The sequence below is a fragment of the Leopardus geoffroyi genome, chromosome C2, assembly GCF_018350155.1.
Source record: "Leopardus geoffroyi isolate Oge1 chromosome C2, O.geoffroyi_Oge1_pat1.0, whole genome shotgun sequence".
NCBI lineage: Eukaryota > Metazoa > Chordata > Mammalia > Carnivora > Felidae > Leopardus > Leopardus geoffroyi.
In genome coordinates this window covers 83,187,393-83,210,164 of record NC_059333.1, presented here as the reverse complement: position 1 = coordinate 83,210,164, position 22,772 = coordinate 83,187,393, and the positions used below count along the sequence as shown (strand labels likewise).

Below are 22,772 nucleotides of genomic sequence, written 5' to 3'. Positions count from 1 at the left end.
GCAGAACAGCTATGGACTGCCCAACTTCTTTCAGCAGACCAGAGCTAGTCATTGGTGATGGAAATGGAAGGTCATCCCCAGAATCCAACCACTGAGTGAAGAAAGCAATAGGTTTTAGAATAGGCTTCAGATCTTTACATTTATATCTATACAAATATTCAGCCAACATTCTTTCAGAGCTGGCCACACTGTGCTAGATGTTTGTTTGTTTGTTTTTTTAAACAAACATTTTCTGCATTCTTTAATGCCTCAGAACCCAGAATAAAGACCCCAGGCCAAATGGTAAGTGTTCCCACCAGATGAAGGGGGCTTCCTCTTCTTTCACCTTCTAGATGCATACACGTGGTCCAAGAAGAAGAAGAAACATGGAGGTTTGCTTGAAATAATTACCAGCTTGGAAGACTGAATGATCAAGGTTCAAATCCTGATTCTACTACTTACTATATGATTTCTTCTGTAAAATGGACATAACCTTACCAAATTCAAAAGGCTGTGAGAACGTCATATATCATTCAAAACCACTCCTGACATAAACAGTGACCTTCGCACGCCTTCCAAATCGTAAGAGAGAGGAAGACCAAAAGACTGACTGAAGTTTGCGCAAAGACCTTGTCTTGATCTGGTTTTAGTTCCAGAATTTAGCATTGGAGTATAGGACTATATTTATTGATTTCTACTCGAAATGGCTCCACAGGTGGATTTAAGATTTATCGTATTCTTTTTTTTTTTTTTTTCAACGTTTTATTTTTGGGACAGAGAGAGACAGAGCATGAACGGGGGAGGGGCAGAGAGAGAGGGAGACACAGAATCGGAAACAGGCTCCAGGCTCTGAGCCATCAGCCCAGAGCCCGACGCGGGGCTCGAACTCACGAACCGTGAGATCGTGACCTGGCTGAAGTCGGACGCTTAACCGACTGAGCCACCCAGGCGCCCCAAGATTTATCGTATTCTTAAGGTAATATTAGAGCACTCTCCTTCAACTGGGGGGAGAATGTTATCAGGTTAATATTCCGCCATGGTGTGGGTGTGTGGGGAGGCAGTAGATATAGATTACAGATTTCACACAGTGCGGGATTTGAAGAATCTCGTCCGTCTGTCCCACTACGGAGCCAACTGGGGTGTCACTGTGTGTACTATTCACACCGCTATGAGGAGACCTATGAACGGTTTCGTCGGCTCTCAACTTGTTCAGCTCCTACCACAGCTAGCTGGCCCGGATCGAAGACCGCGGTCGCGTGGCGTTCAGGAAACTGCCGGTCCAAACCCAGGCCGCGCCTAAGACGCGCTGGGGGCTGGAAATTGTAGTTTTCGGGCGACTTCCGTGGGCGGGGTCCGAGGGCTGGGACTCCCACGCCGCGGGGGTGAGTGGGTTGTAGCGGCGTTTCCGGTCGCCTGCTGGCTCAGGAGGAGGAGCTCTGTGGGCCACCCGCGCAAGGCCGTATGGGAAACGGGGCGGTGCGAGCGGTGCGCGCGCAGCAGGCCGGTAGTGGCTGTGGAGATGGAGGAGGGTGGCCGGGATAAGGCTCCGCTGCAGCCTCAGCAGCCTCCGGCGACGGCACCGGGCATCGCGGACGAGAAGCCGGGCGGCAAGGAGCGGCGGGATGCTGGCGACAAGGACAAAGAGCAGGAGCTGGTGAGGCGCAGCCCTGGGAGCAGGCGGAGGAGGCCGCGGGGCTGAGTCACGGCGGCTCCGCAGGCCTTGGGCCCGACTCCCAACGGCCCCGCAGCGTCTGGGAGAGGGCGGATGGGGCGACCCTCGGGACTCCTGGCGCTCAGCCTCTCTGCCCCTCATCCTCCATTCCGCGCTGTGTCGCCTTCGCCGACGTCACCAGTACTCACCACCGACTTGTGAGGTGGGCCCGGGGAGGTCATGTCACCCCTATTTTTTAGTACTACCCGCAGCCTGGCCCAGAAGCCAGGTTGCCTTCTTTCCTGCCTTCCAGCCAGAGTGCCATTCCTCCTCTCTTTTCGTGTCCACCTGGTCCCTCCTAAGGAGGCAGGTTCACTCTCTACCTGCCCCAGGGTGAATGGGAGGAGGATGTGTTTGGGATTCCTTCTCTTGATGAACTTCTTCCCCCAACCCTTCAGTCTGAGGAGGACAAACAACTTCAGGATGAACTGGAGATGCTCGTGGAACGACTGGGGGTGAGTCATGATGTTGACACGAGTGGGTACATATTTGGATCTTTGCTGCATGTTGCTTCATTCCATTTTGGGGCAACAATTTCTATGTGAGGTATAGGGAAAGATGGACTGTTTACGGTTAGCGTTATGGTGATGTTGTGAGAGAGGAGAATTACAAAGGATATTTGGAAGATTGTGTAGCTTACTACAAACTCTCAACTGGGATCATTTGTTTTTGTACCAGGCAGTGAGCAGGGAGTTGGGGAATCACAGATGAATAAGACAGTCACTTTCCTAGGGGAGTTGGTAAACACCTGTGTTTGACTTGAGAGATGTGGCTTCTTTTTGTCTGAGCCCTAACATCTCCTGAGCAGGAGAAGGACACATCTCTGTACCGACCAGCCCTCGAGGAACTGCGGAGGCAAATCCGATCTTCTACAACTTCCATGACTTCAGTGCCCAAGCCTCTCAAATTTCTGCGTCCACACTATGGCAAACTGAAGGAAATCTATGAGAACATGCCCCCTGGGGAGAATAAGGTAAAACGGTTTCAGAAGCTGGTGGAGGTCTAGCTTAGGAATTCCTTTTCATCTAGACCATGGGGCTCATGGTGAGTCACAGGAAGCCTAAGGGACCTGAGATCTGAGCTAGTTGAACACAGTTGATCATGCCAGTATGTTTTTTACTGGGATAAAAGCTGACAGGAGGATTGCCTTCTCAGAATACACTGTTTTCTGTCATTTATGGTGGATCTTGGGATTTCTTTTTCATGATCTGTTTTTTTTTCTTTAGAGTACTCTCTGGGCCCAGGGTGGGTCTCAAACTCACAACTCTGAGATCAAGAGTCACATGTTCTACTGACTGAGAGGCACCCCTCATGATCTATTTTTAACTTATATTTAACTTTGATCTTTCTGTTTCCTTCATATCCCATGTACATTCACTTGTTTTATTTCTAAAATAAACCCCTCGTTGAGTCACTTCTCTGTCTAATGGTACAATCCTAATCCAGGAAATCTTCAGTTCTCACCTAGACAACTGCAGCCGTCTGACTGGCTGCCTTCCTTTTGTTCGTGACTTATACAGTTTGTCTTTCGTATAGCAGCCACAATGGTCTTTCTAGATTGTGAAAATCTTTTCTTCTTAAAACCTTTTAATAGTTCATTATTGCAGCTAGAATAAACTTTAGAGCCTCCATCTTTTTCCATTCTCTCCTTGTTATCATTCTTCAGCCATGTTGGTTTAAAATTTTTTTTTTTTTTTTTTCAACGTTTATTTATTTTTGGGACAGAGAGAGACAGAGCATGAACGGGGGAGGGGCAGAGAGAGGGAGACACAGAATCGGAAACAGGCTCCAGGCTCTGAGCCATCAGCCCAGAGCCCGACGCGGGGCTCGAACTCACGGACCGCGAGATTGTGACCTGGCTGAAGTCGGACGCTTAACCGACTGCGCCACCCAGGCGCCCCAGCCATGTTGGTTTAAAAGGGAGATAGCAACACTAACCTTAGGCTTATCTTGAGCCTTAGCTTAGATACAAAGTATGTAAATTTCTAATACAGAGATTGGTGAAGAGTTACAACTTAATTGGAGAGATAGTGACCTTAGCCTTGACTCCATAATGTCCCACTACCCTCACCCTGGACTTGACTTTAAAGCACTGGTTTCTTTGTAGCGTTTTGCTGCTGACATCATCTCTGTTCTGGCTATGACCATGAGTGGGGAACGTGAGTGTCTCAAGTATCGGCTGGTGGGCTCCCAAGAGGAATTGGCATCATGGGGTCATGAGTATGTGAGGTAAGACCTTTCTTTCTTGAGAATCTAAAAGGGTTTTGAGACACAATTCTGAGTTCTGTCTTGGAGTACCTGTGTATTGTGTTTCCCAAATACTGAATTCCTTGAACCATAGAAATGCTTCCTGTGAAGTTGTGCCCCCTTAATGGTCTGGGCCTATCCATAGGCATCTCGCAGGGGAAGTGGCTAAGGAGTGGCAGGAACTAGATGATGCGGAAAAGACACAACGGGAGCCACTGCTGACCCTGGTGAAGGAGATCGTCCCCTACAACATGGCCCACAACGCGGAGCACGAGGCCTGTGACCTGCTCATGGAAATTGAGCAGGTAGACATGCTGGAGAAGGACATTGATGAGAATGCATATGCCAAGGTCTGCCTCTATCTTACCAGGTAAGTGAACATGGTAGGGATGGGTAGTAGGCCTACCCTCCCCAGTATTTCTCTCTCAGTTGTGATTTCTCTGTTCTCTCAGAGCATCTTTAGCATTGGGCTGCTGCTGATTTGTTGATGTCTGTGAGCTTCTTGAGGACAGAGACTTATGTCTCTTTAGTAGTCTAGCATGTAGCATAATGCCTGGTATACAGTAGGCATTTAGTATTTATTTTGGATAAGTGAATTAAATGGGGTAAATGAATGTTCCAGAACTTCCTGACTCCTTTGTTATTTCTATCTCTGTAGCTGTGTGAATTATGTGCCCGAGCCTGAGAATTCTGCACTACTGCGCTGTGCTTTGGGTGTGTTCCGAAAGTTCAGTCGCTTTCCTGAAGCTCTGAGATTGGCATTGATGCTCAATGACATGGAGCTGGTAGAAGATATCTTCACCTCCTGCAAGGACGTGTATGTAGAGAGGAAGTTGGCAAAGGAAGACATGAGCTCATGGATGGGGCATTTGTATGAAGAGCTGGGACTTGTAGTTTCTGGTTAAGGCTAGAGGGGCTTTTCAGTCCCCTTAGTGGACTAGGGCTGAGCTGATATGATGGCTCTCTCCCGCAGGGTAGTACAGAAGCAGATGGCATTCATGCTTGGCCGTCATGGGGTGTTTCTGGAGCTTAGTGAAGACGTGGAGGAGTATGAGGACCTGACAGAGATCATGTCCAATGTGCAGCTCAACAGCAACTTCTTGGCATTAGCTCGGGAGGTGAGACCCTTTGCCCTTTTCCATCAAGGCTTTTTTTTGGTTGTGGTTCTACTCGTCATTTCACCTCCCTGACTATAACTTTAACTAGATTCTCATTGGTTAGAATTGCTATTCAGTGGGAAAGCAGAAGGGGACAGCTGGGGGAGTAGTGGGGGAACAGTTGTGACCCTCTGACTTCTCTTCAGCTGGATATTATGGAGCCCAAGGTGCCTGATGACATCTATAAAACCCATCTAGAGAACAACAGTGAGTAGCCATCTCCATGTGTGTGAGGACTGGAGAATTATTATTATTTTTAAATGCTTCTTTCTTTTTTCTTTTCTTTCCTTTTTTTTTTTCTTTCTTACAGAAAGAGCAAGCAAGGGAGGGGCAGAGAGAGAGGGAGACAGAATCCCAAGCAGGCTCCATGCTATCAGCACAGAGCCTGATGTGGGGCTCAAACTCATGAACTGTGAAATCATGACTTGAGCCGAAACCAAGAGTCAGATGCTTAACTGGTTAGCTGAGTCACCCAGGCACCCCAGAACTGGAGGATTCTTAATTATGAACCTTGTATTTGGAGTGGTGGCTTGGTCCAATGTATTTATCCCTTAGAGCTAAGAGTTCCTACATAACCTTTTCTCCAGGTCACTGTTTGGGGCATAGACAGAGAATTCTAAGGGGCCGGTTCAGAGCCAGAGACCAGCCACCATGCTGTGTTCCTTTATTGTGCTACTCTAAACCTTTCTGCCTTTCCTTTCATTTCCCTCCTGTGCAGGATTTGGGGGCAGTGGCTCTCAAGTGGACTCTGCCCGCATGAACCTGGCCTCTTCTTTTGTGAATGGCTTTGTGAATGCAGCCTTTGGTCAGGACAAGCTGCTGACTGATGATGGCAACAAATGGCTTTACAAGAACAAAGACCATGGTATAACTTTATGCCTACTTTATCTTTGTTTTGCTTTGGTCGCTTCTTTTGTCCTTCTAGTTTCATGTGTTAATGTGATGGGTCCCCAGCGCAGTTTTTTAGAGAGCTCTTTGTAACAATTTTCTTAGGGTAGGATCATTTTGAGATTGATAGATCTTTCCTTGGTGTAGGAATGTTGAGTGCAGCTGCGTCCCTTGGCATGATTCTACTGTGGGATGTGGATGGTGGCCTCACGCAGATTGACAAGTACTTGTACTCCTCTGAGGACTACATCAAGGTTGGTCTGGGCATAGCCTGATAATGGGGACATTCTCCTACCGTGTTCTAGGGCCTCAAGGCCTCCCTTTCACTGGTAAGATCTCTCTGTTTTCAACTCCAGTTAAGGTGGAAGCTACAATGAATTCCATGTTGTATCCTTTGTGGTGAGGAAGGTACAGTAGCCTGAGTGAAGAATCTATTTGCATTTTGCAGTCAGGAGCCCTTCTGGCCTGTGGCATTGTGAACTCTGGAGTCCGGAATGAATGTGACCCCGCACTAGCACTGCTCTCAGACTATGTTCTCCACAACAGCAACACTATGAGACTTGGTTCCATTTTTGGGTAAGGCTTCTTGCTTCTTCTGGTAGTACTTAGCCTGTAAGCTTTGTGAAGACAGGAACTGGGTCCTTTTCATCTTTGTTTTGCCAAGACTACCACCATATCTGTTGAGTATTTGGCTCTTGGTGACTGTTGAAATGATGAATAAATGACCAGTCCTCTTTTTGTTCCTTCTTTGTCCTATCCTTGGTTGTGTGTCGGGGACTGCCCTTCCCTTGCTTTTGCAGGCTAGGCTTGGCTTACGCTGGCTCCAATCGTGAAGATGTGCTAACACTGCTGCTCCCTGTGATGGGAGATTCCAAGTCTAGTATGGAGGTGAGGAGAGGCTGTTGGACTTTTAGGGGAGGTAGGGAAGGTGCTCTGTGTCCTACCACTCTGTGATAAGTAATGAAAACTGTGTGTGTGTGTGTGTGTGTGTGTGTGTGTGTGTGTGTGTGAGTGTGCACGCACACACACATGTTTATGGGGGTGATATGTGTCACTTCAATGAAATCTCTTGGAACTGGTGGTTCCACCCAGGTGGTGTTGAGGTTAAAGAGGTAACATTTTGGTATTGAGTTCCAGCCCTTGAGGTCCATGAGGAAGTACTCGGCTAGAGTGGGGAGTAGCTTAATCCAGCTTGGGGTGGCTAATTCTCATTCGTTGTTTTAGTCATTGGCCAACCTTAAGTTTTCTTAGTTGTGGAGAGTCATATTAGTAATAGATAAATTTAATATGGTGGCTAAAAGCATAGCTTTAGTCAGAAAGACCTCAGTTCAAATCTTGCCGCCTCTGCTTACAAGCAGTGTGATCTTGGACATGTTACCGAGTCTCTTTAGGTTACATTTTCTTCATCAATGAAAGAATAACAGTAGTAGGACCTGTTTCATGGGGTTATGAGAATTAAATGTTAATAGCGTACAGAGCAGTTGACGTGGCTGATAAATCATAAGCATTCAGTGAATGGTTGCTCTTGTTATTTTGACATGCCATCAGAAAGGGATCACTACCTAGTGTGGTTACAGTGGCCTGAAGGAATTGGCTATCTTGAATCGAGGTAGGTATACAGCTACTTTAATAACTTACGTATATAATACTGATTCTCCTATTTCTAGGTGGCAGGTGTGACAGCTCTAGCCTGTGGAATGATAGCAGTGGGATCCTGCAATGGAGATGTTACTTCCACTATCCTTCAGACCATCATGGAGAAATCAGAGACTGAGCTCAAGGACACCTATGCCCGTTGGCTTCCTCTTGGACTGGGCCTCAACCATTTGGGTGAGGGGATATCTCTCTGGGCAAAGGCTGACAGTAACTGGATACAGCAGAGGTCTTATGTGTTAGGCTGTGCTGGATGGAAGGAAGTGTCCTCTTGACTCCTTGAATTTGTCCTGTAGGGAAGGGTGAGGCCATCGAGGCAATCCTGGCCGCGCTGGAGGTTGTGTCAGAGCCATTCCGCAGTTTTGCCAACACATTAGTGGATGTGTGTGCCTATGCAGGTCTGTGTCTTTGTGCCTCTCCAGTGACTCCTTACTTCTCTCTGACCTTTTTTCAGACTTTTTTTCCTTTCTCAGTAATCCTTTATTTATTTATTTATTTGTTTATTTTTAAGTTTATTTATCCTGAGAGAGAGGGAATATGCGCATGTGCATAGGGGAGCAGCAGAGAGAGAGGGAGAGGGAGAATCCCAGGCAAGCTCCATGCTGTTAGCACTGATCCCCATGTAGCGCTCAGTCACAACCGTAAGATCACGACATGAGCCCAAATCAAGAGTCAGAGGCTTAACTGACTGAGCCACCCAGGCGCCCTCTTTCTCTGGTTTGCTTTTGGATTCTTAACTTCTATTACTGGAATAAACTTTTCTTTGGTGCCTTCTCCTTTCTACTCTTTCTCACCCTTACCACCATGCTGCAGGCTCTGGGAATGTACTGAAGGTGCAGCAGCTGCTCCACATTTGTAGTGAACACTTTGACTCCAAGGAAAAAGAGGAAGACAAGGACAAGAAGGAAAAGAAGGACAAGGACAAGAAGGAAGCCCCTGCCGACATGGGAGCACATCAGGTTCTGTGCGCAACTGGGCACTCTCTGAGTCAGGCTCTGAGAAAAGATACCTGTGCAGAGGAGCTGGGTTTGGGTTTGTTTTACAGACCCTGTGGGTGGTGCTGTGTATTGAGACAGGCATTAAGCAGGGTTCTATACATAAGGGTCAGGGTGTGCCCCCGCAGGACAGTTTTTTTTTCTTACATGGGACTTGAGTCAAGGGTGAGCTTTTTGTTCCCTGAGCTTACTGGATTCTGGTGCCTCTTCAATTGCAGGGAGTGGCTGTGCTGGGGATTGCCCTTATTGCTATGGGGGAGGAAATTGGAGCAGAGATGGCATTACGAACCTTCGGCCACCTGGTGAGTATCACATGGAGGAGATTGGAATATCTACTGGTTTTGGTGCTTGGAGTTCCCCAGAGGAGACTTTCCTGATGGGTTTTCTCCTTTCTCCTGGTTGAGAAATAGTCTTTTTGCTATGCCCTTTCTGTAATATTTGATAAAGGCCTCTATTACCTATCAAGTCTCTTCCTATAACTGAGTTTGTACTGCTTTCTGTGATGCTCTTGTTACTCTCTTTTATCACCAGCTGAGATATGGGGAGCCAACACTCCGACGGGCTGTGCCTTTAGCACTGGCTCTAATCTCTGTTTCAAATCCACGACTCAACATCCTGGATACCCTAAGCAAATTCTCCCATGATGCTGACCCAGAAGTTTCCTACAACTCCATTTTTGCCATGGGCATGGTGGGCAGTGGTGAGTATCAGAAAAAGGTCAGAAAAAGAAGTAGCTTGAGGGAATGCTTGAGGCCCATTTTTCAACTCTGTAATGGTTAACATTTCCAGGTACCAATAATGCCCGTCTGGCTGCAATGCTGCGCCAGTTAGCCCAGTATCATGCCAAGGACCCCAACAACCTCTTTATGGTGCGCTTGGCACAGGTAAAGAATAGAACTGTTTTCCTTAAAGTGTGCCAAGGGAGGTATCCGTGGTGATGGAAGGGGGACATGTAGTGAATGACCTCAGGGGACTTTGAGTTCAGCCAGGAGGGAGTGTATGAATGAGTTGGGGTCTTTCTATATGGCCAGGTTAGGTGATGTCTCCTCAGATGTGACCTTCACTTCTCTCTCTGTTGTTGTTGTTTTTTCCCCCCAGGGCCTGACACATTTAGGGAAGGGCACACTCACCCTCTGTCCCTACCACAGTGACCGGCAGCTTATGAGTCAAGTGGCAGTGGCGGGGCTGCTTACTGTGCTTGTCTCTTTCCTGGATGTCCGTAACAGTGAGTTCCTGTCAAGAGTCTCATACAGTGGCACATGACCCTGTCTCCACCCTTACCAGAGCCACCTTATAATTTAGGAGCAAGACTCCAAATTAGCTCTGTACCATTCTGGGTCCCAATGTTCTTTGGGCCTGTGATGGGCCTTATGGAGCTCATCTCCCACAGTTTTGATCTGGCTCAAAGAGATTGTTTTCAAGGATGAACAGCTGATCCCAGTTTCTGCTCCAAAGTGACTGGGGGAAATTTATGATCAAGTCTGAAGGCTGTGGTAGAGTAAGGTAGGGGCATCTCTGGTTTGTAGTAGGGGTATATGAGGGGAGGAGTGTTGGTTCAGCTGAACGACTGAGGGATTAGAGAGTCAGGGCTGGAGTGGAGTCCCAGGGTTCAGGCCAGGTCTGCCTTGATGCCTCTAACTGTTTGTCCTGTGTTCTTCCCTCAGTCATCCTAGGCAAATCACATTATGTATTGTATGGGCTTGTGGCTGCAATGCAGCCCCGAATGCTGGTTACATTCGATGAGGAGCTGCGGCCACTGCCGGTGTCTGTCCGTGTGGGCCAGGTGAGGGGTTGAACAGACGGGAGGGCTCTAGAACTTGGGGAACGCACACGTACCTGTTTCTCTGAAACTGGTATGGGCACTGGGTTGTTATTGCACTCCCGTGTGCACACTCCCATCTGCTACACCCCCATTTCAATTTTCTCACCCTACAGGCAGTGGATGTGGTGGGCCAGGCTGGCAAGCCTAAGACTATCACAGGGTTCCAGACACACACAACCCCAGTATTGTTGGCCCACGGGGAGCGGGCAGAATTGGCCACTGAGGAATTTCTTCCTGTCACCCCCATTCTGGAAGGTTTTGTTATCCTTCGGAAGAACCCCAACTATGACCTCTAAGTAGCTACCAGGGACTCTGAGCTGCTACTGATAGGCCAGCGGGCCATGCTTCCTGTTGTCAGGCGTGTGCACTGCTCTAGACCTTTGGGGGAATTGGTACCTCCTGTTATTTTGTTACTGAGTGAGATAACTTTGTTGAATAAAGACCTTTATCCCTGAGGTCCCTCTATGTCTGTTTTCTGGGGTGTTGTGGCCAGAGGCCAGACTGGGGTGGGGAGTGGATGTGAAAAGGCATTGTTTATAGCAACTCTGAGCCGAGGCTAGCAGGGCGGCTGCCCTGAATGGAACAAATTAAACTCCATGCCTTTTCCCCCTCTTTCTTAATCATCCTAAAATAGTGATTCATCTTTAGGGGCATGGTCCCCTAAGAAGCTGATAAGTGCAATGGATTGTCCTTCTAGGAAGATTTTAATACCAAAATTTAACACATTTAGTACATTTTAATACTGTTACAAATAATATTTTGATACAAACTGTTACAAATAACTTTCTGAGGGGCTGTGTATCCCATCCCCACCCCCACTCCCACCCTGCCAATGCACATCCACCTCAAGCCCATCATTCACTAACTGGGTGAAGAATCCCTGTTCTAAGAAGCAGCAGAGTCGGCCTTACTTTCTAACTTCTCTGCTGCTAAATGAAAGGGATATATGTATATATATATATATATATATATATATATATATATGTATATATATATGTATGTATGTATGTATATGTATATACACATTTTTTCTTTTTTGACTGGACTATGTGGCTTTATTGGGGAAAGCCAGGATTACAATGGATTTAAGAGTTGGCATTGGGCCCTTCTTGCCAAAGGGGGGCACAACATTGACTAAGCTCTGGTTGTACTGCATCCACTGCTTGGCTCGGCTTGTCTTCTTTTTCTCCTGTTTGACCACTTTGGAAGTCTGCTCTCTTACTTTCCCAACATGGGCCAGGAGACCATGGACTTTACCTCCAAGCATGTGGCCAGCTACTTCCAGGGTGGTCAGAGCCTTCAGTCCACACTGATCTAGGGTAGCCTCATCCTCTAGGGGCATGCCTGCCAGAAGTACAACTTGATCTTCTGAAGCGATGCCCTCCAGAGAGGCTACATGAGCCTTGATCTGAGCAACCGTCTGTCTCCTGTCTGGTGACCTTGAGGTGTATAGCTCCCAGGCACAGACAAAGAGCTGCGTGTCTGTGACTGAACAGCCAGGGACATTTTTATCTCCTGTGATCCTCTGTGCCTCTTGGAAGGCTTCTATTGGAGAGGTTTAGTCATGTTCACATCTACTGGGCTATCTTTGCAGAAACTGGATGTAAGAAAGCTTGACCCTGACTTTCCTCTTAGTGTAGCAGTGGGATAAAGGAGTGGCCTCCTTCCTGGGATGTAATCACTTTTGATCTTTGTGGGGTTGGTATGAATATAGCTATGCTGCCAATTGGGGCTTGGACCCCTGTGGATGCAGTGCAGAAGAACATATGGCCCTGCCAGATAATCATAGCTAGCTAACCAACACTTTCTGTAGGTTTAGTTTACAAGCAGTGCCTGGCACTTAATAGGTCTATAAATGTTGAAAGAATAATTGTTCTATATACCTCAGATACCTCACAAAGCTCTAAGGGGTAGGTATTATCTCCGTGTTTTGGTGAGGGATATAAAGTTTGGAAAGAGATTCACCCAATTTATCCAAGATCACATAGTAAGTGGTGGAGCCAGGATGGGAATCTAAATTTGTTTGACTCCAAATCTGTCTCTGTAGCCTTGGAAACTTGTGGACGCTATCGTAGTCCAAGGTTTTGAGTAGCTGGAGAGTAGCAACTTTGGATTAGTGTCTCTATTATCTTCTTTCTGTTCTTATTTGGCAGGCTGTATAAAACCTGTATTAAAAGTTAAAGTACTGGACCTGGGAGTCAGTAGACCTACCTGTCATACCCCTTTAATGGAATTTTCCGTAGTACTGGGCAAATCAGCATGTCTGATGAGCCTCTGTTATCTGTAAAATGGAAATATGGTAATTGCTTTCTCTGATATGCAATGGTGGTGATATAAAGATAAATTAGAAAGTGATTTTTAGGGGTGCCTGGCTGGCTCAGTGGAGCATGCAACTCTTTACCTCAGGGTTGTGAGTCTGAACCCCATGTTGGGTGTGGAGTCTACTTAAAAAATGATTTGTAAACTGCAAAACACTCTAAATAAAAGGATAATTCTTTGGCAAATCAGTGATTGTGCTTTAGGGTAAAATTTTCATAATGACTCAACCTTTCGCTTTCAGTCATTCATTCAGCAACAAATATCAATGGAGCCTTTTATTCTGCATTGGACATTATTTTAGTTTGTGGGGATACAAACATGAGGGAAAAAAGCCAAACCCTATCCTCAAAAAGCTTATTTAATGGAAAAGAAAACAAAGATGATATATTGTTACCAACACCATACTGGAGTGTGAAGAAGCTACCCTGGGATCCTTAATGTGGAGCCTTAATGCCTAGGTAAGTCAGGGGAGAATTTTGCAGTAAATGGGACCTAGAGGAAGACGAGTTTGTCCAGAAAAAAAGAGGGTAGAATATAACTAAGGGAGTAGGGAAAGGAGGAAGGCGGAAAAGCTATTTATTTTCAGAAACCATGGATAGTTTGCTTTGGTTAAGTGTACAGGGCCAGGGAAAGTGTGGTAGGAGATACAGTAAAGAGACCCAAGCTCAGATCGGGTTTGGAAGAGTTTTGTTGTGTTAAGAAGTTGACAGTATCTCTCAATAGAGACCACTGAAAGAGAGCAGGGAAGTGACATCATCAGTTATCTGGGTGAGAAAGGTCACCATGAAGGCTGGGAGACCAGGCAAAGGAAATAAATGCCTGAACTAGGGCATTAGAAATGGGGAAGGGCAGGAGAGATTTTTTTCAAGATAGTCAATAGGACTTGAATTTGGTCCAAATACCAAGAGGACCTGGTGTTTGATTACAGGTAGTATGTGGATGGGAAGGAATGGAGTATTAATCCCAGATTTTCAGCTTGGGTGCTATTCATGGGTAAAGAACACAGGGGCACTTGGGTGGCTCAGTCAGTTAAGCTTCCAACTTCGGCTCAGGTCATGATCTCATGGTTTGTGAGTTTGAGCCCTGCATTGGGCTCTCTGCTGTCATCACAGAGCCTGCTTTGGATCCTCTGTCCCCCCCCCACCACCCCCCCTATGCTCTTTGTCTCTCTCTCAAAAATAAAGTTGGGACGCCTGGGTGTCTTGGTTAAGCATCCGACTTCGGCTCAGATCATGATCTCGCCGTTCGTGGGTTTGAGCCCTGCGTCAGGCTTTGTGCTGATAGCTCAGAGCCTGGAGCCTGCTTCAGACTCTGTGTCTCCCTCTGTCTCTGCCCCTTCCCCGCTTGCACTCTCTTTCTGTCAAAAATAAATAAACATTAAAAAAAATTAAAAACAGTAAACTTAAAAAAAAATCTTAAAAAATAAAAATACACAGGCACCAGCATGTATGGGGTTGAGGTGGAGGAAGGAGAGATGATAAGTTCCTATCTGGGCATACACAATTTGAGATACCTGTGGGATGATTAGGTGGAGATGTCTTTTAGGTGGTACCTTATTCTAACTGGAGTTTGAGAGAGAGGTTTCTGAGTTAGAAACAGATTGGCATGTAGGTAGTAATTGAATTTTATTTATTAGTTGGCTTAGGGAGGAAGAGAAATGAGAAGAGTAGAGGAAGGGGTCATACATGATCGAGTGAGAGAACACTAGATCTACATATTCACTCTCACTATAGTTCCTCTGCCATGTGTCTGTCTACTTTGCTGCTTTGGAGCTTCAGTTCCTCATATACAATGGGAAGAATAATACAATCTGTTTTATAGGAAATTGTGAAGATTGAGATCAGATAGGCCATATATATTGAACCACCACTCTATCCTTGGTACAGAGAAAATGTTTTCTTACCTTCTGAGATTACATGTGTACACATACACCTACACCCACAGATCACACATGGGTGAGTGAGAGCAAGTGTGTCTTTGCTAGGTACATAGGCACTGAAGCCCTTTCACATGAATTAACTCCTTTAATCTTCACAATCCAATAGAGTGAGTGGATGTTGTCATTGGTAAAGAAAGCAGGGTGGTTAAAAGCTTAGATTTGAGCCAGACTGCCTGGTTTCAAATCTTCCCATTTTTACAACAGTTATTAAGTAGGTGGGTAGTAGGTACATGGCCAGGAAGCAGCAGAGTTTGGATTAAAACCCAGGCCATCTGAGTACGTGTATTTGGCTCTAGGACGGTTCCTCCTGGTGCCAAGTCTTTTGGCTGCAGGGAAGGGGTTTTGGGATTACTTCTTTCGTCATTATTCTGAACTTTCCATGATTGACTTTTGTCCCTCCCTGGGAGTGGCTGATCTTTGAGAGACAAATCTACTCATACTCATTTCTTAGAATGTTTCAATCTTTCTGGCCTAACATTCAGTTTAATAAGTATTTCAATCACCTTATCTTCAAAGGTTGCATAATTTTTATTTTCCTATTTGTATCATGATTTATTTAGGCAGGACTGAGTCTTTAATGAATTTCGCTACTCTCAGCCCCTGGCCAGCACTTCGCCTCGTACTTAGTATGCACTCAATAAATGCTCTAAGTATGAATGAACTAAAGAACCGCGGAACGGAGACGCAGATGGGGGTCAGTCTGGAAGTTCCAAAGTTCGGGAGGGGACACGGGGGCGGGCAGTGACTGTCACATGACCAGGCGGGGCAAATCTTCTGTGCTCCGCTGCGCCGGGCGTAGCTCCTCCCTCTGCGCCGGTCACGTGGGGGCGCCGGCTGCGCCTGCGGAGAAGCGGTGGCCGCCGAGCGGGATCTGTGCGGGGAGCCGGAAATGGTTGTGGACTACGTCTGTGCGGCTGCGTGGGGCTCGGCCGCGCGGACTGAAGGAGACTGAAGGTAAAGCCGCCATGTCCGGGCCCGACCCGGCCCCCCCACCCCCTCCCCCCGCATCCGCCGCCATCCGGGCCGGGACCGGCCACCCTGCGCCGCCGCCCCGGCGCCCTGGCCCCGCGGCCCAGGCCCGGGCCCCGGCCCGCCAGGGCCCGATCCCTGGCCCACGTGTGCCCGGCCTGGCCCGGCCTGGCTGCTGGGTGGGGGTGGGGGAGCGCAGGGCCGGAATATGCGGTCCCCGCTGGCTGGGAGGGCGCCGGGTTCGCCGGCCGCGAAGTGCCACCTCGGTCTGACCCGAGGGGGCCCCGCGGGCGCAGGCACCGCGGCTCCCGGCCCGCCGCCCCCTCCCCCCTTTGCGGCCCGGCCGCCGGGAAGTGACACGTTGTTCTTTGGCACTGGCCGGCGCTGCGCAGGGAGGGCGCAGGGGAGGGAGGCGGCAGCGGCGGGCAGGGAGGAGCCCCCGGCCCCGCCCGCCCTCCGGGCCGACCCTCACTTACTAGAAACCGGCTCCTCTTCGGCCGCCGCCCGCCTGGCCTTTTACGGCCCGACTCCCGCCCTTCCTGGTCTCCACTCCTGGGCGGCGGCAGGCCTCGCGTCTGGCCCCGCGCGGGTGCCCCTGCGGCCACCCGCAGCAGGCGTGCCTTGTGTGCCCCTGGGCCTGGCCCCGAACCCGGTGTCCCCAGGTGGGGGGTGGGGACACCACGGCCGAAGCTGCTAGCTCCGTTTGTGATCCGGGAGCCTGGTGCCAGCGAGACCTGGAATTTCCGGTCTGGTTGGTCTTGGGCCCCGCGGAGCCAGGTTGATACCCCTCACCTCCCAACCCCAGGCCCTCGGATGCCCAGAACCTGTAGGCCGCACCGTGGACTTATTCTTAACCGAGGGGGTGAGTGAGGGGGCTGTTTCAGCAGATCAGGGGGGTGGTTGGAGGTGATGCTGGTTTGACAACGTGTTGGTGGGGACATAAGCTGGATCTTTTCTGCTCTTTCAACCCCTTCGCGCCTCCGGGACTCGGTGTGGAACCCGGCCCTTGCTTCACCCCCTCCCCCCACTCCATTTGCCTTAAGCTTGGGTCCCTTCTCCTTTCCGAGCTCCACTCTTTCCCAACAGGTGCTGGGGGGACCCTGATGTGGCACCAAATGAAATGAACAAAGCTCCACAGCCCACAGGCCCCCCACCTGCCCCATCCCCTGGACTCCCACAGGTAATTAGGGAGGAATTAGCAGAGACTGGGGTGGGGGTGGGGGAGACCAGGCAGCTGGTCAGGAACAGGTTCCAACCTCTGGATTTTCCCACCCCCATCTGTGTCAGGGCAAAGTGCAGCTTCCTGCTGCCAAATTGAGACAGGGCCCCTGGGCTGTTCCCAGGGGCTGTCATGGGGAAGAGGGGGCATGTGGACTGCTAAAGCTCTTGCCACAGGTCTGCTCCCCTTACTTTACCAGCTTGGGTTTCTGCCCCACCCGGGTTTCCCCTCTTGCTGAACTCTGGTCTCCCCCCTTCAGCCAGCGTTTCCCCCGGGGCAGACAGCACCGGTGGTGTTCAGTACGCCACAAGCGACACAAATGAACACGCCTTCTCAGCCCCGCCAGGTGAGGGGCTGTGGGGAGGGGAGTAGGGTGCCTGGGTGGGAGCCATGGAAACCTTAGGCCAGTTTGGGCCTCGCATGGAAACTGTGGAGACCCTGTATCTGCCCCAATTTCCTGATAGTTGCTCTGTGTTCTTTCATGTGTCTCTGCACTTTGTGCTGTTGATTACTTACGGTGGCTGGCCCCTTGGGGAGTATGTAGTCTGTGGGGTGGCATTAGTAGGGGTCCTGGTGCCTTGAGAATTGGGAGCAGTGCTTTGGGCCCTGCTGCCAACTCCTGTTTTCTTTCCTATTTCCTTCTTTTACTGGGAGGTTGTGGTTGCTCCATTTCCCTTCCCTTCTTTCTCTTTGGACTATGGCAAAGTAAACACTCCAGCTGGTTCTTGCCTTTCTCTGTTCCCTAAACTCTTTCTCACTAAGTGGCAGCATTCTTGTCCTACTTCCTTCATTTTTCCCCCTCATCACCTTGGAGATAATTCTCTTCTTTCCTGTCCCCATGTGCTCTCAGGGAGGATTCAGGTCTCTGCAGGTAATACCCCTTTGCTAATCCTGGACCCTCTCATAGTCTCACCATTATCCTCCGCCCTAGTCGAGGACTAGATACAGGGACTGGGGGTCTTCAGGGTGGGGACATGTTTGCTGTTAAGGTCCTCAGTCTGAGACTGACCGATGCATGTTAGAGGCTAAGTCTTGCAGAGTGCATTATCTGGGAACTGGGAGACTGTTGCATGTTAGTGGTTAGTTTCTCAGTACCTTAGGGTGGAGCAATGCATGCTGGGGAGTATGTTGCCCAAAAGGGCTTCACTTAGGCATGATGCATCTGGGTGTTCGGAAGCCTCTGCAGAGGGTAGCCTGGTGGAAGTGACGTGAGTATGCACAGCAGTGAGGGAGTATATTCATGGAGTGCAAAGTGTATACCTGAATGTGGAGAGTATGTGTGAGTACAAGAGGCCTCTTAATCATCAGTTGGTCAAGTGAGTTAGGATTGGTCCCTGTGCTCCAAAGCCCCCAGTATTTCTCTCCAGAGTAGAGACATTGTGGAGTGGCCATTTTGCTGTCCACTTCCTTCCTTTCCCAATGCCAACTGCCTTCCTCGCTCTTGACAGCACTTCTACCCTAGCCGGGCCCAGCCCCCGAGCAGTGCAGCCTCCCGAGTGCAGAGTGCAGCCCCCGCCCGCCCTGGCCCAGCTGCTCATGTCTACCCTGCTGGATCCCAAGTAATGATGATCCCTTCCCAGATTTCCTACTCAGCCTCCCAAGGGGCCTACTACATCCCTGGACAGGTGAGGTTGGAGGCTTGGGGACTGGAAGCCATGGAACCTTAAACCCGAACCCCCACCTCCCCTACCCTGACTCTCCAGTCCCATCTCTTTTCCAGAGGTGGGACTTCGTTTTGGTCATTGCCCATAGTTGACCTGTCCTGTCTTGCCCTACGTTCTTTTTGTAGTTTGATATGGTACTCATAGCTCCCTCAACTGCTCTCCCCTCCTCCCCCTTCCCCACCAGGGGCGTTCCACATATGTTGTCCCGACACAGCAGTATCCTGTACAGCCAGGAGCCCCAAGCTTCTACCCGGGTGCAAGCCCTACAGAGTTTGGAACTTATGGTAAGCAGGGGAAGGAGTCAGGTTGACAGTGAGTCCCACGGAGCATCTAAACTCACCTATAAATTCCTAGACCCTTCCTAGGCTCATTCCTTGGTCTAAAAATGATAGGTTTAAGTAGGGATTGGTGCTTAATATGTAACTTGTTGGGTGAGGGGCAGGTAGTGTTTTATCCTATTGCTGAGAGTTAGGAGTCCTTCTCAGGTCAAAGAATATAGGGTCATGCACAAGTTTGAGGGCCTGTTAGTAAACATTTCCTGTGACACTTGTTCTGTGGTTGGTGGGAGCCCATGTAATGTGGATTTGAGAGGATTTTGTAGCTGTTTTTCACTTATATTCTAGGAAAGGATTAGTCTTTTTTATCGCAGTCGTTTCCAAAATTTTCTGATCATCTCAGGAAATATTTTGAGTGTGTATCTCTAATATGTGTGTTTTGTTTGTTTATACATATGCATCATTTAAACAAATAACATGTTGTTTGTCAAAAACAAACAAGTGGATATTATGGATGAGATTAAAGAATGCATCCCATTTTGGAGACCATTGCTTTAAGGAATTAATTTTTCCACTTCCTGGGCCTGGTTCATAATGTTACTCTTTGTTTCCTTGCCCCTTAGTAAAGGGCTGGAGATTGGAACTGGACTCAGGTTGAGTGGGACAGGGTTGGCAAATCTGTTTTTCTCATTCCCAGCCAAAGACCTGATTCTGTTTCAGGTTAAGTAGTTGCTGCTCCCTCAGAATACATGTGTGTGTGTGTTGCTGGGGGTCGGAGGCATACATTATATCTTATAGGGTAGAAGAGAAACAGAAGTTCCTGGTAGTGGTAGCTGGTGTGGAGGGGAAGGAGTGTGCGCCTATAAGGTGTGTGTGTCAGTGTCAGGAATTCTTGTAAACGCAGTTCAGACTGGTTCCCCAGCTTTGATAGACACCTAACTCCCTTGGGGAGGTGGGTGGGGCAGGGCGAGGGGCCGGCCGTGGGTGATGAGAGGTTCTGGGGATGGGAGGTGTTCAAGCAGGCATTTGTACATGGTTGGGCCCTGACACTGCCACCATTCTTCCTTTCTGTGTCCCTTCCATCCCCCTTCGCCCATCCCCCCTCCCAAGCTGGCGCCTACTACCCAGCCCAGGGTGTGCAGCAGTTTCCCACTGGTGTGGCCCCCGCCCCAGTTTTGATGAACCAGCCACCCCAGATTGCTCCCAAGAGGGAGCGGAAGACCGTGAGTAGCAGCAAGGGGCTCTGGGACATCTGGGAAAGGGAGAATCAAGGTCAGACATATTGTGGGTCAGGGAGCAGAAAGTTGAGGAAGGAGATCTTCAGCCGGGAGTGGTTAGAGAATGGGGATCTGAAGTGCTCAGGTTCTCTGTAAAGCATAAGATACTAAGACTTCAGTGTAGAAGCAGCTCATGGGAAGAACTGAAGTGGCTAGTGCAGGAGTTCCTGAGAGACCAAGGTTCTGGGGTCTATAAGATCTACGTTCGGTTTTGGGTTTCTGGTGGCTTGTCTTGGAAATGGTTTGTTTTCTGTGGCCCCACCCCCCACCTCCCAGTCCTGGAAGCTCTTGAGGCCTCCGCCTCTGCTCAATCCTCAAGCCCTGGGCGTGGTGCCCAGAATAGGGTGCCAGGGCTGGGGAAGCCGCTGAGTCACCCTGGCTCCACCCACTGGATCTGGGCCCTGCCCCCAGAGATCAGGCAGACTAGCCACAAGTGAGCCGGATGGGTTCTAGATGGGGGTCCTGGGCTCTAGGGTGTGCAGCCAATTGACTTGGGGACTGCTGGTGGGGCAGGGATGAGGGAGGGAGGGGCATTGTGATGTACGAGATTGCTCTGTGAGGTCAAGGGTCTCTTAGGGGTGGGGGCCAGGGCAGGGAATACAAGATGAGCTGGATGGGTTGACAGTAGAACTCATGGGGTTTCTGGCACTTACCCACCCGCTTCCCAGTGGGGAGTGGGGGGTTGGTGTGGAATCTTAGGAGTGGGGCAGGGTGGAAAGGTGGGCTCCCCTTGCTTCCCACTCATCCCGGAGCTTTCTTTCCCCAGATCCGAATTCGAGATCCAAACCAAGGAGGGAAGGATATCACAGAGGAGATCATGTCTGGGGCCCGCACCGCCTCCACACCCACCCCTCCCCAGGTACTGTCTGCTCTTTGAGTGAGGCCCTGGCTACGATGGCTGTTCTGACCCGGACTCTCAAGTCCTTTGATCTTTTTTTCCAACTAAGGGATTTGTTTTCCTGTTTTCCTGGATTTTTAGGCAGACTTAAAGTAGAAATGGCTCTAGTAGAGAAGGGTTGTGGGCCTCTTCAGGGCAAACTTGGTAACTCTTTGTGTCTTGCAGACGGGAGGCGGTCTGGAGCCTCAAGCTAATGGGGAGACACCCCAGGTTGCTGTTGTTGTCCGGCCAGGTAGGTAAGCAGGTGGGGCAGAGCTTTTATGGTGAAAAGGAGTGTGACAGTTTCAAATGCTGAGGAGGTGGAGTGACTTGACCTGGGTGCCAGGGAAGAATGACTTAGGGTTTAGGTAGTGGGATTTTGCGGGTGGATCAGATTTTAGGTGAGAAGGGAAAAGGCTTAGATAGGAGAAGATTGCGGGGGTGATTTAGGCCGGGAATGTCTTAGCTGGGAGGAGGAGGAACAACAGCACTGAAGAGCTGCTTTTAATTACTTGTCTTTTTTGTGGTGCAGATGACCGGTCCCAGGGAGCAGTCATTGGGAGCCGGCCGGGGCTGCCTGGCCCAGAGCACAGCCCTTCAGAATCCCAGCCTTCGTCACCTTGTCCGACCCCATCACCACCCCCAATCTTGGAACCGGGGTCTGAGCCTAATCTTGCAGTCCTCTCCATTCCTGGGGACACTGTGACAACGGGGATGATCCAGATGTCTGTAGAAGAATCCACCCCCCTGCCCCGTGAAACTAGGGAGCCATATTGCCTCTCTCCAGAACCCACTCCCCTCGCCGAACCCATACTGGAAGTAGAAGTGACACTTAGCAAACCGATTCCAGAATCTGAGTTCTCTTCCAGTCCTCTCCAGGTTCCCACCCCCCTTGCATCTCACAAAGTGGAAATTCTGCCTGAACCTAACGGCATGGTCTCATCTGAGGATCTGGAACCAGAGGTTGAGTCGAGCCCAGAGATTGCTCCTCTCCCTCCGCCAGCTTGTCCTTCTGAATCCCCCGTGCTCATTGCTCCAACTGCCCAACCTGAGGAACTGCTCAACGGAGCCCCCTCGCCACCAGCTGTGGACTTAAGCCCAGTCAGTGAGCCACAGGAGCAGGCCAAGGAGGTTACAGCATCAGTGGCTCCCCCCGCCGTCCTCTCTGCCACTCCAGCTATGGCTCCTCCAGCTGCTTCCCCTGCCCAGGAGGAGGAAATGGAGGAAGAGGAAGAAGATGAAGAAGAAGGAGAAACAGGAGATGCTGAGGGTGAGAAAGGAGGAGAGGAACTTCTTCCCCAAGAGAGCACCCCTGTTGCAGCCCACCTGCCTCAGAATTTGGAGGCAGCAGCAGCCACCCAAGGTAAGGTGTGATGGGATGGTAGAAGTGGGGCGGACTGAAAGGTGTGTTTTTGTTTTTTGTTTTTTCTCTTTATTGATGACCTCTCATTTGTGCCACTGTGTCTGGGTCATAGAAGCCTTGTCGTGGACCCTAAGAGCTAAAATTCCGAAATTAAGGAATTTTAAGTCCACAGTGGGTATGTTGGAAAGAGGAAATACTATACAGTAGCTGCTTTTTATTTCCCCAGTTATTCCCACTTTTGTTCCCCATATAAGTTATTCCCACTTTTTTCCCCCCTAAATAAATAGTGGCAGTGTCTGTGCCAAAGAGGAGACGGAAAATTAAGGAGCTCAATAAGAAGGAGGCTGTAGGAGACCTTCTAGATGCCTTCAAGGAGGTAAGGGAGCAGAAAGTAATGGAGGAGAGAGGGCAGAGTGTG

General features: G+C 49.4%; 2 protein-coding genes, 1 long non-coding RNA gene and 1 other non-coding gene across 16 annotated transcripts in view; 3 read left to right on the top strand and 1 right to left on the bottom strand.

Moving 5' to 3' along the window:
- The first annotated feature begins 1,402 nt into the window (after nucleotides 1-1,402).
- Nucleotides 1,403-19,693, top strand: PSMD2 (proteasome 26S subunit ubiquitin receptor, non-ATPase 2). 2 transcript variants are annotated; one of them, XM_045502746.1, is made up of 21 exons: nucleotides 1,403-1,633; nucleotides 2,089-2,145; nucleotides 2,499-2,663; nucleotides 3,798-3,919; nucleotides 4,083-4,307; nucleotides 4,596-4,754; nucleotides 4,911-5,055; nucleotides 5,241-5,301; nucleotides 5,813-5,959; nucleotides 6,130-6,236; nucleotides 6,431-6,558; nucleotides 6,783-6,870; nucleotides 7,650-7,812; nucleotides 7,932-8,033; nucleotides 8,449-8,594; nucleotides 8,849-8,932; nucleotides 9,162-9,330; nucleotides 9,420-9,514; nucleotides 9,729-9,855; nucleotides 10,295-10,413; nucleotides 10,566-10,907. In XM_045502746.1, exons 1-21 carry the CDS (start codon nucleotides 1,499-1,501, stop codon nucleotides 10,746-10,748), a joined length of 2,727 nt encoding a protein of 908 aa, XP_045358702.1. In that variant the 5' UTR covers nucleotides 1,403-1,498; the 3' UTR covers nucleotides 10,749-10,907. The 2 variants fall into 2 exon arrangements, with proteins under 2 accessions (XP_045358702.1, XP_045358703.1); XM_045502747.1 differs by lacking the exons at nucleotides 9,729-9,855; nucleotides 10,295-10,413; nucleotides 10,566-10,907 and adding an exon at nucleotides 19,682-19,693 and having other exon boundaries at nucleotides 1,452-1,633; nucleotides 9,420-9,585.
- LOC123611168 lies at nucleotides 14,380-16,402 on the bottom strand. The gene is made up of 2 exons (XR_006718479.1): nucleotides 16,156-16,402; nucleotides 14,380-15,581 (listed from the first exon to the last, which is right to left on the bottom strand). It is a non-coding gene; the product is annotated as an uncharacterized LOC123611168 (long non-coding RNA).
- Nucleotides 15,533-22,772, top strand: part of EIF4G1 (eukaryotic translation initiation factor 4 gamma 1) — a 19,436-nt gene continuing 12,196 nt past the window's right edge. For 2 of the 12 annotated variants that reach the window (XM_045502733.1, XM_045502730.1), the window contains exons 1-12: nucleotides 15,533-15,664; nucleotides 16,485-16,541; nucleotides 16,766-16,859; nucleotides 17,158-17,244; nucleotides 17,749-17,769; nucleotides 18,347-18,523; nucleotides 18,747-18,846; nucleotides 19,948-20,060; nucleotides 20,881-20,973; nucleotides 21,178-21,244; nucleotides 21,524-22,354; nucleotides 22,642-22,730. In XM_045502733.1, coding sequence (XP_045358689.1) covers nucleotides 16,800-16,859; nucleotides 17,158-17,244; nucleotides 17,749-17,769; nucleotides 18,347-18,523; nucleotides 18,747-18,846; nucleotides 19,948-20,060; nucleotides 20,881-20,973; nucleotides 21,178-21,244; nucleotides 21,524-22,354; nucleotides 22,642-22,730 — 1,638 coding nt within the window. In that variant the 5' untranslated portion in view covers nucleotides 15,533-15,664; nucleotides 16,485-16,541; nucleotides 16,766-16,799. The remainder of the gene's footprint in view (nucleotides 15,665-16,484; nucleotides 16,542-16,765; nucleotides 16,860-17,157; nucleotides 17,245-17,748; nucleotides 17,770-18,346; nucleotides 18,524-18,746; nucleotides 18,847-19,947; nucleotides 20,061-20,880; nucleotides 20,974-21,177; nucleotides 21,245-21,523; nucleotides 22,355-22,641; nucleotides 22,731-22,772) is intronic. The other 10 variants (XM_045502735.1, XM_045502734.1, XM_045502739.1 and 7 more) reach the window with 8 other exon arrangements.
- Nucleotides 22,422-22,490, top strand: LOC123576305. Its single transcript, XR_006701312.1, has one exon. It is a non-coding gene; the product is annotated as a small nucleolar RNA SNORD66 (small nucleolar RNA).